At 33.6% G+C, this 14,717-nt stretch overlaps 1 protein-coding gene across 4 annotated transcripts in view; it reads left to right on the forward strand.

Annotated features, from left to right (window-relative positions):
* Nucleotides 1–14,717, forward strand: part of DIAPH2 (diaphanous related formin 2) — a 184,964-nt gene that overhangs the window by 107,056 nt on the left and 63,191 nt on the right. For all 4 annotated transcript variants that reach the window (XM_082771025.1, XM_082771028.1, XM_082771026.1 and 1 more), the window contains one exon: nucleotides 11,422–11,587. In XM_082771025.1, the coding sequence (XP_082627151.1) occupies nucleotides 11,422–11,587 (166 nt within the window). The remainder of the gene's footprint in view (nucleotides 1–11,421; nucleotides 11,588–14,717) is intronic.

Genomic DNA, 14,717 nt, shown 5'->3' on the forward strand with positions numbered 1-14,717 from the left:
GCAAAAGTGTACACTGCAAGAAGCAAGCACAGTTGGGAATGCAGTATAGATCATGTGTTCATGTTACCTCATAGAGAAAAAAAAATAGTTATTTTGATTTTGCAAAGAGAATAATCTTTATTTTGTTGAGTGGGGGTAACTTTTGAAGTGTATTGAGGTGTTTTTGTTACAGTTGTGTAGATACCGTATATATGGAAGAAGTTATTGAGAATTGTTACATATGGAGTTCAAAATAGGGTTATCAGGTTGGGGAGGGTTATCTTTTGCACTAGTAGTACTTTTTGCCAAGCTGATTAAGCAAGGAACTTGAATAAGCATATGAGTCATTTTTAAAGTTATTTTTGCTAGAAATATATTTTCTGACCAGACAGAGTAAGTTTCTGTATGTATATAGATGTGTTTGGTTTTGTTTTTTTTTTCCCCTCAGGTGCAAATTAGATAGAAGGTAGATTACTGGGGTAGGCAAGTCTGCATTATGCTCTAAGGCATGGCCTGTGTATTGAGATGGATAGTGTATCGAGCTGTTCATAGGAATATGGACTGGTGCTTTGTATTTCCCCCTTTTCTTGTGACTTTGACTTTCTGGGGTTGTTTTATTATTGGTATATGAATTATGTTGTAACACAGTATGTTTTGCTTATGGAAGCTCCTACAGACTTATGTATGTACTGTTAGGGCAGTGTTTACAGATGCTGAAAATGGAAGTTGATTCTTTTGTACTGTTGAACTTGGATGTTACAGTTGCATCTCTATCAGCCAGTTCCACTGCATTTCTGTTTCAATTAAAAGTTTGAAGAGGAAAGCGGCTAGAAGTCAAAATCTTGGAAAGTATATAGCAGGAAGAGGGAGTAGTCATATTTTGAGGATATGACATGCAAAGTAGCAGATGAGGTGATGATGTGCTGGAGTTTGTGAATGGCAGTGACAGTAAAATGGCATGGTGGAAGGAAAAACTGTGGGTGTTAAATAAATTGCTGGGCCTGGAGAAGAGGAAAACAGAAGGGAGAGTTTATAAAGCCAAAAATAGGAAACAAGAGGGTTTACTAATTCATCTTTCTCAGATCATATAATTTTTCATAAGTGTATTAAAGCTTTTGCAATTCTTTCAGCATAAATGAAAACAGTGTTACACAAAACAGATTATCAATTTTCTGGTTTCGTTGGTTGTTTAATCCCTGAGATTATACAGGTAGACCACATGAGGGAGCTCTATTCTGTTCTGCACTTTAAAGACCGCAAATCTAGAATTATGCTTCAAAGATAGTACTGAGTAAAATTGAGAGAGAGTTTAATACAAGAAAAGGGTGAAGGTTGAAGTGCATATATGTTGGCCAAGTAGTAAGACAAGAATTTTGAACAGAAATCTAAGCAGACTTGAAAAGCTATGTTGGAGGAAAAGCCTGGATGTTTTCGAGATTTTTAAGAGCAAACTTCTGTGAACAGAAGTCTACTTAAATACATGGAAAATTTAAAGTTGCCTTGATTATGAATAATTGCCTGAGGGAAACTGCTTTCGTCCTTAAATCTATATTAAATCAATTTGTAGAGATTACTAATACAAATTTTTTAATAAAAAAAGAAAAACTATTGTGCACTGCTAAAATGATAATTCTGTAGAGATCCATTTTCTAATTGCTTTATGCTTATTTTAAAATGTGAAAATAATGGGAGAGTGCATACTGTAAGTCCCTTTAACTGCAGCATTAGATACCAAAATGAAATTCCTTGAACAAAAAAATTTGCAGTTTGTGGAACTACATTTTGCCCTGTGTGCTTCTTCAATCCTGAAAAGGGGTCTACAAGGGTTGTTACATAGCTGTGGTATTAAAGAAAGAGAATTCAAGACATAAACTGTATTACTCAAATTATACCTGAAGGATGGTTTTAAATTTGCACCTGGTATTCAAAATACTACTTCGTTGCAAAACAGACTCATTTTTAGATTGGACTGTCATTTTTTTCCCTGTACTTCAGTTTCTGAACATTTCATTAAAACAGTTCTTTGCACTAAATAATTTATTTGAATAAACTTAATCAACATTTTTCTACCAGGTGGCTTTTCTATTAGATAGATTGTCCATCAGTATTAAAATCATTCCTTTGATTTTAAACATCTAGTGTCTTACAACATTGTACCGAGTGATTTTTATTTTTTTTTCAGAATTTGAAAAAAAAAAAATAAAAAAAAAGATAATGAGGGCTTCATGACATTGCGGCATTAAAGGAAGCCTAGAAATATGTGACTTAGTCACTTCTCAATTCCTTCCCCACAGTTTACCCCCCCCCCAAAAAAACTTTATCTTGATGAAGTAACCATCACATCTACTGACTGAAGCTTGTTAAACCAGGGTAAAACTGACAGCTCAAACATATTTTTCGTAATTAAATCCAGATGAAGTGAGGAAAAACTGCACGATCAAAGAGAAACGGAATATGGTTGCAGATTCTCTGAAAGATTTAGGGCACACAAAGCTGTAATTATTGCTCAAGGCATCTCATTTTATGTTCCAAAACTAATAGTGTGTTTCTAGGAATGGCTACCTTATTGTGGTTTTGCTGAAATTATTAATTAATTAATTAATTAAAATTAATTTTTTAATGGTTGATAAAACTTCATATGTCAATGCTTTGTGTTATTTGAAACGTTCGTATTTAGTTAATTTGTATATAATACAAGAAACAAATTTTGAAGTATCACTTTGTTTGTAATAGCTTCTTTTTGGTTTTCTTGTTTTTATTTCTCCAAACAGATTTTCATATAATTATTCTGCAGGGAAGATGCACTAGAAATCCATTACTCTTGCAATATTTTGTTGGTTATTATGTCTTCTGTGTTGCTTTCTAATGCATAAATAGTGGTTATAGCTAATTGCTTGGCACCCCTATAAATGAGAGAGATCTCCAAAAAATTATAGAATATGACTCTTCATATTGTTTCAAATAATTTTTAACCCAGAATATCACAAATGAGGATTAGATGAAAAATGAGATGGTTTCCATTGTAAAACATGCTGGAAAAGCATCTGCATAAATTAGATAGGAAGCAACTAAGAGTTTCAGAAATCTTAGTATAAGATTTCAGGTAAAAATGTGATCTGACCTGTGAAGGATCTTAACAGAGTTTTATGAATTTTGTACAAGCACAGCGGAGAAAAACAAAAAGTTGTAAAGCATTATGAAGCTGGGATAAAAAGAAAAAATGGATAAATTCTTTATTTTTCTGCTGTAATTTTATGTCAGTTTTCATTTGTTTGACCTGTTATCTTTTTACAGTTGTTATTCTAGGACTCCCATCAATTACCCTTTTTTTATGCCATCATTGAAGTATGTGCTATTGGTGTAAAAGGATTTAAGAACTGCGGGCATAGATCATGAAACCAATATTAACTGTGTGTGATGTTATACATATATATATATGTATATATATATATAAATTACATATAATCTATGTATATATAACCTACATACCTATATATATATATAACCTAAACCTACATCTACCTATAAATTTAATTCTTAATCTGGTGTAGTCTTTTTTTGTTTTTAATAGGTGTCAACTTCCATTTCAGAACACATGAAGAACACACTGTTTGAATAGCCAATTATTCTTACTTACTTTTTAAAGTTTACTTGTTCATGCTACTAGAGAAAGCTCCTATATCAGCTTTTGTAGCAGTATTGCTAAAAAAATTAGTATTGCTACTTTTGTAGCAAGTATTTGAGCAGGCTTTTCTAATATAAACCAATTTAAGAAACAGCTCGTGGAGCTTTGCTCCTTGTACTGAATGTTTTGTAAATACACTTTTATCAGTTTTTGCCTAGAGAGTTCCTATAGAACTTTTAGAGAAGTGGGCACTGATCTCTGCTTCCTGATTAACAGGAGTATAAATAAATAAAAAAGCACTATTGAAATTCTGTTGATAGAAGCTTTCATTTGTGCATATTAAAGTGGTATACGTGTAGTCAATGGAAAGAGTTTTGTTATTATTGAGAAGCTTGAATTGATGAAAATTCGAAATTGATATAAATGCTTAGAGCTAGGAGTTAGAAAGCATTGATATTTTCTCATGTTTATGAAGATGAAAGTTTTATGGCTATTTAGGGCCAAGTCAGAAAGGCCTCGTTGATAAACATCACTTTGGAGTGAGTCTGTAATTTAGGGAGAGTGAGTAGGCTACAGCTAGCATTTTTATCAAAGATCATTATGATCTTTGTGCTTCACTTCCATGGACACAAACACTTAAATAGTGTCTGTACACACTGAATGCAGTTGTAATTGAGGTCAGGGAGAGGCACAGAACCCTTAGATGTGTAACTGAGGAGCAACAACACTTCCCCAGGCTACTCTGTCAAATGATGAATTAATTTGTCCTGTTTCGAGAAACAAATCGCTACACTGAGCTTTTAATGGGTATTTTATTAGTGAATCTTTAAATTCTTCAAAAGGATGTGATTTTATATAAATGGGTAAACTGTTTTTCTTTGTTTGGGTCTTGATTTCTTTGGGTTCTAATTTGTGTATATAAAGTGTATTGTAATGAAGATTTCTGCCGTATTTTTTTTCTACCAGAAAAGATAGGCTTTCTATGGGAATAAAAGATTGGGTATATAATTGTGATTCATTATTATCTGTGTATGTTCCAGAAGTCATCTTCTCTGTAGTCAGAGAGATGCATTATGTATGTAGTGTGAATGATAAAATTGTTAGTATCTGTTTACGTACTGATAGCAGGTGAAAATAAAGCTCTCTCTGTAAATGACTGTTATTAAAGCTGAATTTGTCTTCAGCTAATAAGTTCTGTTTGTTTGTTTCTGCAGTTCAATTCAAAGAATGCTCTATTATGGATGAGTTTAGAGATTAGAAACTGCGAGCAGTGATACACCCTTTATTAAAGATGATGACAATATTGTATAAAAGTTTCTCTTGTAGCAATGTAAAATATATTTTTAGCCTTCTTTGGCTTTTCCATAATCCGGAGTCCTGCTCTGAAATGATACCGTAGCTTGAAACGATGGAATGCAGAATGTGTACTTGAAATATTTTCGGTACATTTTGACACTAACTGGTAGTTATTTCGAAGTCATTAAAAGTCATAAATACACTTGTTCAAGTGTATTTCTCTAATAGTAATAGATAGGTGTATCCCTGGGGCAGGGGGAAGTGTTTTACTGTGAGTAGTGTATGGCTATGTAGACTTGCAAGCAGTATACTTAAGGCTTTAATTTCAAGTAAGGATGTCAAGAGATTACATTGTTTTCACAGATGGTTTCTGAAGCACAGGTGTAGGTGTTTTTTATGTGTGTTAAATCAAACAATGATTTGGCTTAGGTACAGATAGAAAGCTAAATCAAACACAAAGCAGGCATTGCAAGTATCTGGTCATTTTACTTACTAAAACTGAATTGCCGGTATTTTTTAATAAATGTAGTTACTCTGATCATCAGCATTTCGCAAAATACTAGTTTACAAGTTTAATCAAGACTTGAGCTTGCTGAAATAACTATTCGGCAAGGTAATTTTAGAACTGAGTGTTTATAGTTAATAGTGAAGTTTCTGGCAACTGGTATGTTCTTAGTGTTTCATGTCTTTCTTCAGCAGTCTTCATAGTTCGATTTCGTTCTGGCATGCTTGGAGTGGTAAAAACTCTAGTGAGTTAAATACAGTGCATAAAACTTCTTGTTAAGTTTGGGATTTTTGAATGGCATGAAGTTGCATTGTGTATCTAGCTGAAGAAAATTCTTTGAGGTGTTACAGTGTAAAGTCGAAATTATGAGGAAGGTGTTGGTTATTCTGTTTATACATCTGGATTTTACTGAATTATAGAGTGGCTGAGATGGGAAGGGACCTCTGGAGGTCATCAGGTCCAACCTCTCTGCTCTAGAACGGCCAACTAGAGCAGGCTTCACAAGACCATGTTCACATGGCTTTTTCCAGGGAGGGAGATTCCACAACCTCTCCGGGCTTTCTGTCAGTGCTCAGTCACTCATTTAAGCTCAGTTTGGCTGCAAGTCAGCACCTGATTCAGAAGATATGGAAGGCCAAATAAATTAAGTTCATTGAAGTACTATTAGGTATGAACACAGACCCCTCTGTGGAAGCGCAGTGTTCAAATCATTTCCTCATCTTGTCTGATCTACAATACACTTAATATCCTTTTGTTGCTAATTTCCTACTGCCGAGGATGACAAGTGCCACCTATGAATAAGGTGAATTTTCAAGCAGGTACGCTGATCCACACATTCATATTAGTAAAATGCAACGTTTATGATGAGGTGTGTCATAAATGTTTTTTTAATACCACTTGTATGGTTTATCTAATGCATCATGAAGGCGTACAAACAGAATTCAGCTGTTGTATGGTTATTTATACAGTTCTTTCTGCCTAATTAGTTCTCCCCCTATTATTTCATTTGGGGCTCCAACAGATTCACTTTTAAGTTCTTTAAATTGGCAGTTTTTCGGCTGGTTTATTAATTTTCACCGGTGTTGGCAGCAACATGTTGTGCACTGAGCTGACTGACAGTAAGTTAATGACAGTTAAAATTATAAAACCAACTTCTGTTTTTCCAAAATAAAAGAATTTGCAGTAGAGATAATAAACTAGTTTTATACTGGTAACATTTACATACTCTGTGTTGGTTTAATACCTAAGTTGTAATTTTATCAATACTTAACTGTATTTATTTCCCCAAATATTGCAGCTGTATTTGTCCTTTTGAAGAGTTGTGGAATGTATGTGTATCTTCAGAATGATAAGGTGCCATGTCATGCAGCTGCATTCCCTTCTACTTTAAGTACTGTAGACACTAATTCCATAGTTCATTTCAGGACAGCACAGAGAAACATTCAAACATGTAATTTGTAATGGAAATTTTAATAAGCCAGTTTAATTAAACTTTGTTATCTGAGATACAGAACACTGTGATGGAAATGAACAATTTTCAGAATAGTAAATGGAGTGCTGAGGAATTTTTGAGTAACTAACAGAAAAATAATGATTGATATATGGATAGTGAATGATAGTGATAACTAACGATCCAGCAGATCTAAGGTTTTTAACCTTCATTAGTCTGATATTTTTTTTATCATCTGTTTATTTGAAATAAACCAAACAAAAGCTTGGAAGTACCATGATACCATTCCTATATATTGAAACATAATTCAAATCTAGTATCAACAGCAATTGGAGATTCTTTCTCTCTGACATAATGAGGAAGCCTAGTGGCAAAGTGACATAGGCATGTGGTCCTATTTCAAAATGTGAAGATCATTGGTGTAGTGACTTATCCATAAGAACTGGGTGGAAACTCAAGTCTGCAGCAATGCAAAAGCAAACAAAAACATTTTGTGGAGGAAAGACAGAAGTTTGAATGTTTTGCAGCCTTTCTCTATTAACAAAAAGACTAGAAAAACTAGAATTCGTTGATAACTAAAATTTGTCAGCACAAGTAAATAGGGAGTCTAATTTCTTTAAAATTCTCTACAGATATGACATACAGAGAATTTTACTGGATTATATGATAAAACTATGTATTAGTATCAGTTACTAGAACAGTAATTTTTTTACTTTTTATATTTGAATGCAGGGTCAAGTGTTGAAACAAATGAAAGAGGTCATGACATCTGGAATTCCCTCAAATTTTAAAATTAACAGTTTCAAAAATTCTGACTTGATGCTTAGAAAATCTCAGTTGTTTTTTGTAGTTGCCATCTACAATACTGTTGAAATAAGAAGTGGAATTTTATTAAAGAGCATAAACTTTCTTTTACCTAGTAACCACTGAAATAAGTATTTCAAAACTTTACTAAGGCTTATGTGTACAGAATTGCCCAAGTGGTGGGCAGTAATTCCCCTCTGGAATTACTGTATATTTCAAAATGATGTTTCAAATTGCTATTATTTTATAAATACGAAGATTGTAAGAAGCATATTGTGTGACTAAAAATAATTTTCTTAACATGACTTTGGATATGATCTTTGGAACTATTGTCTCTAAAGCACTGACTTATTTTCTTTAACATTAAGCACAGTTAAAATAGTCCATTTTCTTTGCTCATCATATTAATCTGACATGGCTGACTTTCCTTTCTCTTACAAGTCATCTATTAATGGTATTTCTTATTTGCAGTTTGGAACTTACTGAATGAAAAATATTACTGTTGAAACTATAGTGTATGTTTATACAGTGTTGCTCTTAAATATATTCTAGTTTCAGTAGAAATATTTTTTGTTTTTTTCATTGTGGTGGTTATTGTTATTTCTGAAGTTGCATGTGCAACCTTTAATTGATTCAGTTTTATATTTTGAGCTTTTTTGAAAGGAACCTTGTATGTAATTTGAATAATTGTGTTATCTCTGTATTTCTGTTTCTCAGTATCAGATGATGATCCATCATGATGATAATGGCAAAAGTTTTGGTGGGCTGTCCAAGACAGTAGTCTGCTGACTGTAAGGCGGTTGGTGTTTTTCTAAGAGATTTTTAGACTCTGCTCAATAATTCAGTAATGTGACGTTATTACCTATTTAATATATTCTTGCCATTAAATTTTCATTTCCTTTTATACAGCTAAATGTCATCAAACACTGAACTATACCAGGTTTGTCTTGTGTTAAGATGAGGGATTCAGTGCTCTGCGCTTGTAATTATAACCAGGCATGTTAAAATTCATGAACTAAAATGAAAATATAGTTATTACTCTTGTCTTTGCCCTGGTATGAAACTATATAGGTAGATACTGTTTCAAAAAAAAAGATATTTATTAATGTCCATCACAGTGTTTTCATTTTTTTGCCATCCTAAATGAACATGCAAAGCTAGCAAAAGAATAAAACTTTCTTTTTATGATACTGAGACTTTCATGAAGAAGAGGGAATTACTTGGAAAATATTTCTCCTAGGAGAGAAATTTATATTATATAAAAACTTTTCCATCATACTTTGAAGAACCAATTTTTAAATGACTTTAGATGACCTGAAATTAGAGCAGAAAAATTCAAACAAAGTATTAATCATCCTTCCAATAAAATGTATTTTCAGCTTTGACATTCTTGCACATAACTTATGAAATGACATAGCCTTATAAGTGCTCAAGAGCATCCAAACACCAAGGAGCACATGTCAGGAAGAGAATATTTACCTATATTTCTTCTCTTTTGTCCGCTATGCAATTTATTGGCAGATTTCAGAAGAATTGTACTGGGGCTCAGTCTAAGCTCAAAAATAAGTTGTTTATATCAAGTCTTTGTCTCGTTCCCATAATTAGTTTCTGGGTCATTTGTTGTTTTTGCAGAGAGTTAGGGATCTCAGATATTTTTTATTTAGTAATGTGATAACTAGGCAGAGTCTCAGATTAGAGACACAAGTATGGGGAAACTTTGAGTCATGAGCATTGCTATATTAAGTATCAGGGAATCTGCATGGAAGACAGTCATTACAGATAAAAGCCACAGGGAGTCAGGCTGCATGGTTTCTGTGGGTCAGGGAAAAACTCATATCTTCTTGTTCTTAGGTTTTGATACATCCAGCTCAACCTGTTAATCAACTACAATTCATGATCCATAGAACTAGTTTAATAATGTACGATCTGTTTTTTTTACAGTGATTTGTGACTTTATATCTTTGCAGATATGAACAATCACAACAAAACAGCAGACAGAAACTTTACTAGCTCTAAAGCCAAGTCATATTTTCCTTTACAGCTTGTACTATTTCTTTGTTTATGAATAAATTATTCTAAAACTAATTTTCCATACAGAAATAAAAAGTCCCCCTTTTTTAAAAATCATTTTTCATCATTAAAAATCATCATTAAAATCATAATCATTTTAAAATCATTTTTTAAAATGATTAAGGCAAACTTTTAATGATGACTGCTGGGATGGAAATCAGTCTAAGATTCATTTCTACACTCTTCAGTTACTAATACAACATGTAATATACTGTGACCTTGAAATAATATCACTTCATGGAAATGAAAGCAATAGGTACTTCTTTCAGTGTGGTGTACTGGGTCTGGCTGGGATGTTAATTTTCCCTGCAGCAGCCCATACAGTGCTGTGCTCTGCACTTGTAGCTGGAACAGCAGCGTTATCACACCAGTGTTGTGTCTGCTGCTGAGCAGTGCTGGCACAGCATCAGGACTTTTTTTTGTTCCCTTTCCCCCTCCCTTTTCCTTTTCTTTTTTTCCCCTTTAGTTAAATTGTTTAGTTAGTAATCTTTCCTCAATAATAATAATAATTATTATTTTCCCCTTAATTAAATTATCCTTATCTCAAACCGTGAGTTATTCTTTACTTCTTCCCCTTCTCATCTAAGGAGGGGGAATGAGAGAGCAGTTGTGGTGTTTAGCTGCCTAGCATGGTAAAACCACTACATGTGGGAGAGGGTAAAAGAGCATGGAACAGAATGGATGTAGACAACAGTCTGGTCAACTTCCTTGGTGTTTCATTTGCAATTGTACAACAATTCATTACCTGTTGATCACTAGTACTTAAAGAATTCAGGTATTTTTTTCTATCTCTGATTTAATATTGTTGAGAATTTCTGATTGATTTAGAGTTGATATTACCTAACATAAAAGTGTACATTTGCGTTAGATACTCGTGTTTTGGGTTTCATTCTGTGGTGCATTTGAATAGCTGGCAATTATCATCCAGCTTTTTACTTCCACTGCAGTAGAGAAATGTCTGGACATTCTTTAGAGAATAATTTTGTTTGTTTGTTTTTTACCTGCCCTGTTATTTGCTCTTTCTTGCTAGCTTAGAACTCATGAGTTTTTGAGAATTTATTTGTAAACCAACTTGAAAAACAGAGAATATTTACCCCTCAGCATCTTGTATAGCTGTCATCTTTGTGTATTCATAAGCTGTGACCAAAATAACATAGAATCACAGAATGGTTTGTATTAGAAGGGACATTAAAGATCATCTAACTCCAACCACCCTGCCACAGGCGAAGACACCTTTCACTACACCAGGTTGCTCAAAGCCTGGCCTTAAACACTTCCAGGGATGGGGTATCCACAACATCTTCTGGACAACCTGTTCCAGTGCCTTACCACCCTCGTAGTAAAGAATTTCCTCCTTATATCTAATTTAAACCTCCCCTCTTTTAATTTAAAGCCATTACTCCTTGCCCTGTCACTGCACTCCCTGATAAAGAGAACCTCCCTAGCTTTCCTGTAGGCCCAGAGTTGAACACAGTATTTCAGGTAATTTATGTAGCTGTATTACCTGTATTAAACATACAAGGGGGCATAAGTGCTTTTGAACTATGATCACATAAAATATGTCCCACTTGACAGCAAGACAATACTAGCAGATTTTCTGATTCTACAAACTTAGTACTGAAGTTTTTTTCTTGTTTATATTTTGCTGGTAGATTTAATTACACATGAATTATTTTCCTTAACAAAACCTTACAGCTTCGCTGAGAGTGCGCGAGAACAGTATGAAAAACTATCCAACATGCACAACAACATGACTAAATTGTATGAAAATTTGGGAGAATACTTTAGCTTTGATCCCAAAGCAGTAAGCATAGAAGAATTCTTTGGCGATCTGAGCAACTTCAGAACTCTGTTTTTGGTAAGTAATGTCTGCAAAACATCATATGTTCTTACTTTTCCTTTGGGTTCTCTCAAGTTTAATTCCTTCCTCTTCTTTCTTCCTTGAGTTTTAGTTAACTTTTTGTTTTATGCTGTGGCAGGGAATCAGTTGCATGTGGCCAGCATTAATTTGATTTTGGTCACTGATAATTATAATTCTTTAACTTGCAAATCCAACTCTCAATGTGACCAAGAAATGGATAATTAGAAAAAGTGTAAAAAAAAAAAAAAAAACAAAAAAAAACAACACCCTACCACCCCCCCTCACACACAAAGCCTCAAACAACAAAAACAGAAAACACACACACACACAAAAACAACAACAACAACAAAAACTCAGTGAATAATGGAACAAAAACCAGAATGGATGTACCTATATTAACATTGTGTGGGATTCTGACTGATGTCTTAATGATGCTGTGATGCTAAAGCTTACACTTCTATAATAAGCTCTCTATTTCTGACAGAATTCCTGATACTAACTTAAATGTTCATATAACTATTTCTAGTCAGCTGGTATGGTTGCTGTCAGCGTTTGGCTTCTTTATGCTGGAATTTAAGAATTTTATTCAACACCTAAGTTATTTAAATGGCTTTAATGTCATCTTTTCTAGTGGCTGTCTGGAAGCCATAATCAGCAGCACCATAGGAGGTGCACAAGGAAAACAGATGCCTGGAGTGTCACATTATGTCTCTAGAGTATATTAACATCGCTTGGAAATACCACTGTTTACCATGCAGCTGTAGCTCTGAGATCTCTCTATTGCCAGTATCTGTCTTAATTCATCACATAATCATAGGAATTTCGGTTTTGGTGTGATGGATGAATAACCACTTCAAAACGTAATTTTAGTGCTAAGTTTACTGTATTAGTAAACTTTTATTACAATATATCTAACTGTTCATTTTAATTTGGCAGTAATTATTCTTTTTTTTACTGTAAGCAAATTGCAAATCTTTTTATAATTAGTAAGTATGCCAACACATCTGCACGAAGATGTGTCAAAAACAGGCATAGTTGTCATAAGCTATTTCAATGCATTTAATTCTTCATAAATCCAAAGCTCACATTTTCAAACATGGATATCTAATTTTGGAAGTCTACTTCATTGTAACTACTTGAAACAGACTTCAAACCAGCAATATCCAAATACTGTGGTGAAAAATCTGTCCTCAAGTATGTATTTAAACAGCTTTGAAGGTGATAGGAGCCAGAGAACACATATCCAGGTTTTCTAGAAAGCATATTAGAATGAAAATACTTCCAGTTGCTTAAATATGTCTATTTTCCTTCTTTGTTGACTACCTCAAGATCTGGCTAATAGCCTATTGCTCTTTGCTGATTATAATTGTATTTGAAAAGACTGAATAATAACGGCGGAGAGGGTGGGATCGGCTTTAATTCATTGCTACTTATTTAAGGAGAAAATTCTCTGAGATTTCTCTGTATGCTTGTCCAGGAGGCAAATCTCTTTTCATGTCAAGGTATAATAGTTATATATTTTCTATGTAAAATGTCGTATTTTATAAAATAGAGTGATTATTCTGTCCTTTAATATAATGGCTATAATATATATTATAATAATAGTTAAGACTTTATATATGTCTAATATTTTGGTAATTTAAAGAACAAAGAGAAAACACAATAAAAACCTAGGATTAATCCCAGTGGCAGGAATTACTACAAGGCTTGGGGTGCCAAAATTTCAAATGTATGAATGCAATGAATCTTCTGCTGATATAAGTTCCACAGTTTGCAAAGACACAAATCAGGTTATTTTATGAGTGTTTAATTGTTATGTCATATTTACAATATCAACACTATGTTGTTGGCTGTGTTATGTCTAAATTCATGTGGCTATGTTGATTAGACCTTCAGAGATTATTTAGTCCACCTGTATAATCCAAAGTAAGGTCAAGTTCCAGCAGGTAGCACAGGGCCTTGTTCAGTTACATTTTTATTCAGGAATGGAGATTTCATGACCTCTCTGTTTTCCACCGTAATCACACTTGTGGTGGCAGAATAGGAAAAAAGTTATAACATGAGAGACTGTATTTATTGTCTCTTGTTCACTTGCTTTGCACCTCTGAGAAGAATCTAGATCCGTCTTCTGTATACCATCCCATTATGTTGTGTAGATAGCAATTAGGTCGTCTGAGAGCCTTCTCTTCTTACAGCAGAACAAACTCAGTTCTCAGCTTCTGCTTGTCATATGCTCCAACCTCATGACCGTTTGGTTATCAACTACTGGACATGCTCCAATATTCATTGGAACTCATTCTGGGCACAGAACTCCTCCAGATGTGTTTTTTCAAGGAGTGGTAAAGTGGAAGAATTGCCTCCTTCAACCTGTTACTGTACTATTAAAAAAGTTGACTGTTCATTCAAACTTCTTTGCTCCAAAGGCATACTGCTGCCTCTCATCCAACCAATTGTCCACCAGTAACTTTGTTTTTCTTCAAAGCAGCTTTCTAGGATTTATTTTGCATTTTACATCAGTTGTGTTTAGGGTTAAGTAATGTAGTGTAAGTCTATACTATAGAAAACTGTATATTTGTTAATTTTTTGGTGGTTCAGTTTTTAAGTTTCACTGACTTTCCTAAATATTATTTGTGAGAATACTGTCTGGAATGGATTTCACTGCATCTCTAATACCTGTACTTCAGTGATGACTGTTAATGTGGACTTGAAGTATGTATGCTTTTTTATTTGTTTTTCAAATATTTGCTACTTTACCTCAATTAAATTAGGTCCTGTTTCAGAAACATTTAGTGAAATACTTCAATCACATGCTTCTAAATCTGGAATGTTCAGGTGACTTTGAACATTTGCACATTAAATACAGAAAGCAGATAAATGCAGTATGACTTGGGAGGAAGGAAGTGTATTATGTCACTGAATAATTTAAATTTGCATTGAGAATAAATTTCTCTTCTGTATGCATTTTGTTCACTTGTACTTATAGCAAGGCTCCAGATAGCTAATTCTCACTGTTTTAGAAAACTGTTAAAAATTAGGACATTTCAAACATTATTTTTAATCACTGAAATAACTGTAGCAATCAGAGTAATGAAGGTGTTGAAAACTACTAGCAAGCTACTGTTAATTA

The sequence above is a fragment of the Aythya marila genome (genome assembly GCF_965140915.1).
Source record: "Aythya marila genome assembly, chromosome: 13".
NCBI classification, from domain to species: domain Eukaryota; kingdom Metazoa; phylum Chordata; class Aves; order Anseriformes; family Anatidae; genus Aythya; species Aythya marila.